The sequence below is a fragment of the Poromitra crassiceps genome, assembly GCF_964638095.1.
Source record: "Poromitra crassiceps genome assembly, chromosome: 4".
Lineage (NCBI taxonomy): Eukaryota > Metazoa > Chordata > Actinopteri > Beryciformes > Melamphaidae > Poromitra > Poromitra crassiceps.
In genome coordinates, this window is record NC_139626.1 from 33195323 (window position 1) to 33197822 (window position 2500).

General features: G+C 37.4%; 1 protein-coding gene across 1 annotated transcript in view; it reads right to left on the reverse strand.

The window, feature by feature from the left end:
* Positions 1–1903, reverse strand: part of ppa1a (inorganic pyrophosphatase 1a) — a gene marked incomplete at both ends in the record, with an annotated part of 3982 nt that extends 2079 nt beyond the window's left edge. Inside the window, 5 exons of the mRNA XM_083636166.1 lie at positions 115–201; positions 300–419; positions 962–1015; positions 1372–1436; positions 1843–1903. Coding sequence (XP_083492292.1) covers positions 115–201; positions 300–419; positions 962–1015; positions 1372–1436; positions 1843–1903 — 387 coding nt within the window. The remainder of the gene's footprint in view (positions 1–114; positions 202–299; positions 420–961; positions 1016–1371; positions 1437–1842) is intronic.
* Positions 1904–2500: the final 597 nt, after the last annotated feature.

Below are 2500 nucleotides of genomic sequence, written 5' to 3' on the forward strand. Positions count from 1 at the left end.
ATAAAGTTATTATTATTATTATTATTATTATTATTATTATTATTATTATTATTATTATTATTATTATTATTATTATTATTATTATTATTATACTTTGTGAAGTTAGACCAGTACCTTACTTCCTATGTCACATATGTCAATGGGGTCGTTGTCACCGCAGCATCCCGTGTCGCTGTCTTTGTGGCCTGGGTCTTCCCATGTCTGTACATTACATTACATTACATTACATTACATGCCTCTCAGTGGGGAAAATATCATGTGCTTTCATGTCATTTGACTATTGTAGGTAAATCACTTGCCTGTGGGATTGCTCCATAATTCCAGATATATCCTTTGTGAGGAAACACATTAGCTACATAGCGAAGATTCCCCTTCTTCATGTCTTGTTTCAGTGGATTCAGGGGATCTTTGGTGGCAATCTGAGGAACATAATAGTGTATTGAGTGTGCCGGGCCGAAATACAGAAGCAATACTCAGTTGAACATGTTGAATTAGGCTGAGAAATTCACAAATAATCACTGCAATAACGTCATCCTAACATATTACTATCTTTATCCCGTTAATCATTTTATTAAGAATGAGTCGAGTATCCTAATTCACCATGTTCCATCATAGGCTGATTTATTGCGACATTATATTGTAGTTGTGTATTATAGTCAGAAATTGTGATAGCATCATATCCTGAACAATTATAATATCTAATCAAATCTGGATATTTGTATCTTAACACCCTTACAGTATATGCACCATAATAAATCATTAAATACAATATATCTTCAACCATATCCATCCTAAAATTTAGATTTTGCTTGGAAGTGTTTATAGATGTATAGATTATATCTTGATTCATTTCTAGCATGAACACCTGATATGAACTAAATTGAAGTGACCAACATGCATTAATAGAATAAATGAATAAGATCAATAAGTTGGAAGCAGAGGAAAGATTATGATATTATACCTCCATTTTTGCATTTGTCCACCTTGGAACTTCCACAACAGCATGGAAAATATTCTGCAAGATATTAGAAAGAACATTTTGTTATTTTAAGAATGTGTTCTCTTTTTGTCCTAAATATTTCTGTCCATAAATCTTATCATATCAAGCACCCCCCCCCCCCCCATAACATGGTTTATAATAATAATATATAATAAGTGTGAAAGACAACACTTATAGCTTTGTATCTATACATTAGTTAAACCCAACTTGACTGAAGAAGAGAAAAGATAATTGAATGTATGTTCAGATAATTATGGTTGTAATATGGTTGTAATAATGGCAAAGTGAATGTGCTTGATTATGGCATAAAGATGAATGACTTTTGTCAACTTAATGTTACCCACATAAACCAGTAGACACATGATTCTCACCTCTGCTTCATTTGCATAGATGGGTATGTCATGGAATGGACTGATGTATTTGCCCTCAGAGTTTTCTATGAAAAGGAGCGATGCATTTAAATCCAGTCCAGCATATGATCACAAATCACGTTTCAAGAATTGCAGCAATTAGACATAAGTGAATGACTTCATGGTATTCTATGAGGAAGTTGGAGTGTGAGATCACTTTCATGAGCTGTAAATCCAGTTGTAAATAAATACTGCATTATACCTTGCATTATACTGCATACTGCATTATACTGTTACTTCTACTGCTGCTGTAACGCCAGAATTTCCCTACGGGGATGAATCAAGTACTCTATCTATCTATCCATACTGCATTATACCTCGCTACATAAAGACATGACAATCCAAATCAAAGCAGTAGCCTGCCCTGCAATACACAATGCATAGGAACATTTCCCCTGAACAGATACAAGTGATTGGTGGAGGTGCACTTACTGAAAAACACCCTGTACTCCTGGGTGTTGGGCCTGCCCCTCTCCTCCATGCTGAAGCTCATGTCTGCTGTCGATTTGCAGCCGTCGCTCTCGATGCTCTGAAGCGTGTGTGTGTGTGCAACTCATTCACGAGGGCTTAGCTCCTCACAGCCAGTCACTGAGAGTGAGGAGCAAGCGTGCACACACCTCTTAAGCTGAGGGCTACACAGCTACACACGGTGCTCTGTGTGTGTGTGTGTGTGTGTGTGTGTGTGTGTGTGTGTGTGTGTGTGTGTGTGTGTGTGTGTGTGTGTGTGTGTGTGTGTGTGTGTGTGTGTGTGTGTGTGTGTGTGTGTAGACTAGACCAGTGGTTCTCAACGTTGGGTTCGAGGACCACCAGGGTTCCTTGTGGGGGTTCCAGGGGTCCCCAGCAAACGGGAATTGCTAAACTTCTCCATCATTTCAAGAAGTGAACAGAGAATGTAGAAAAACGACTGTTTTCATCTGAGTTATATATAGTTATATCTCCTCCTACATTATAGTCATGGAATTCTGGACAAAATCATATTTAACAATAAAAAAAAATCTTAGATTTGGGTTTGTCTCATCAAATGGGGGTCTGTGACCCTAATGTGGACTAAAGTAGAGGTCCTTGATATGAAAAGAGTTGAGAATCATTG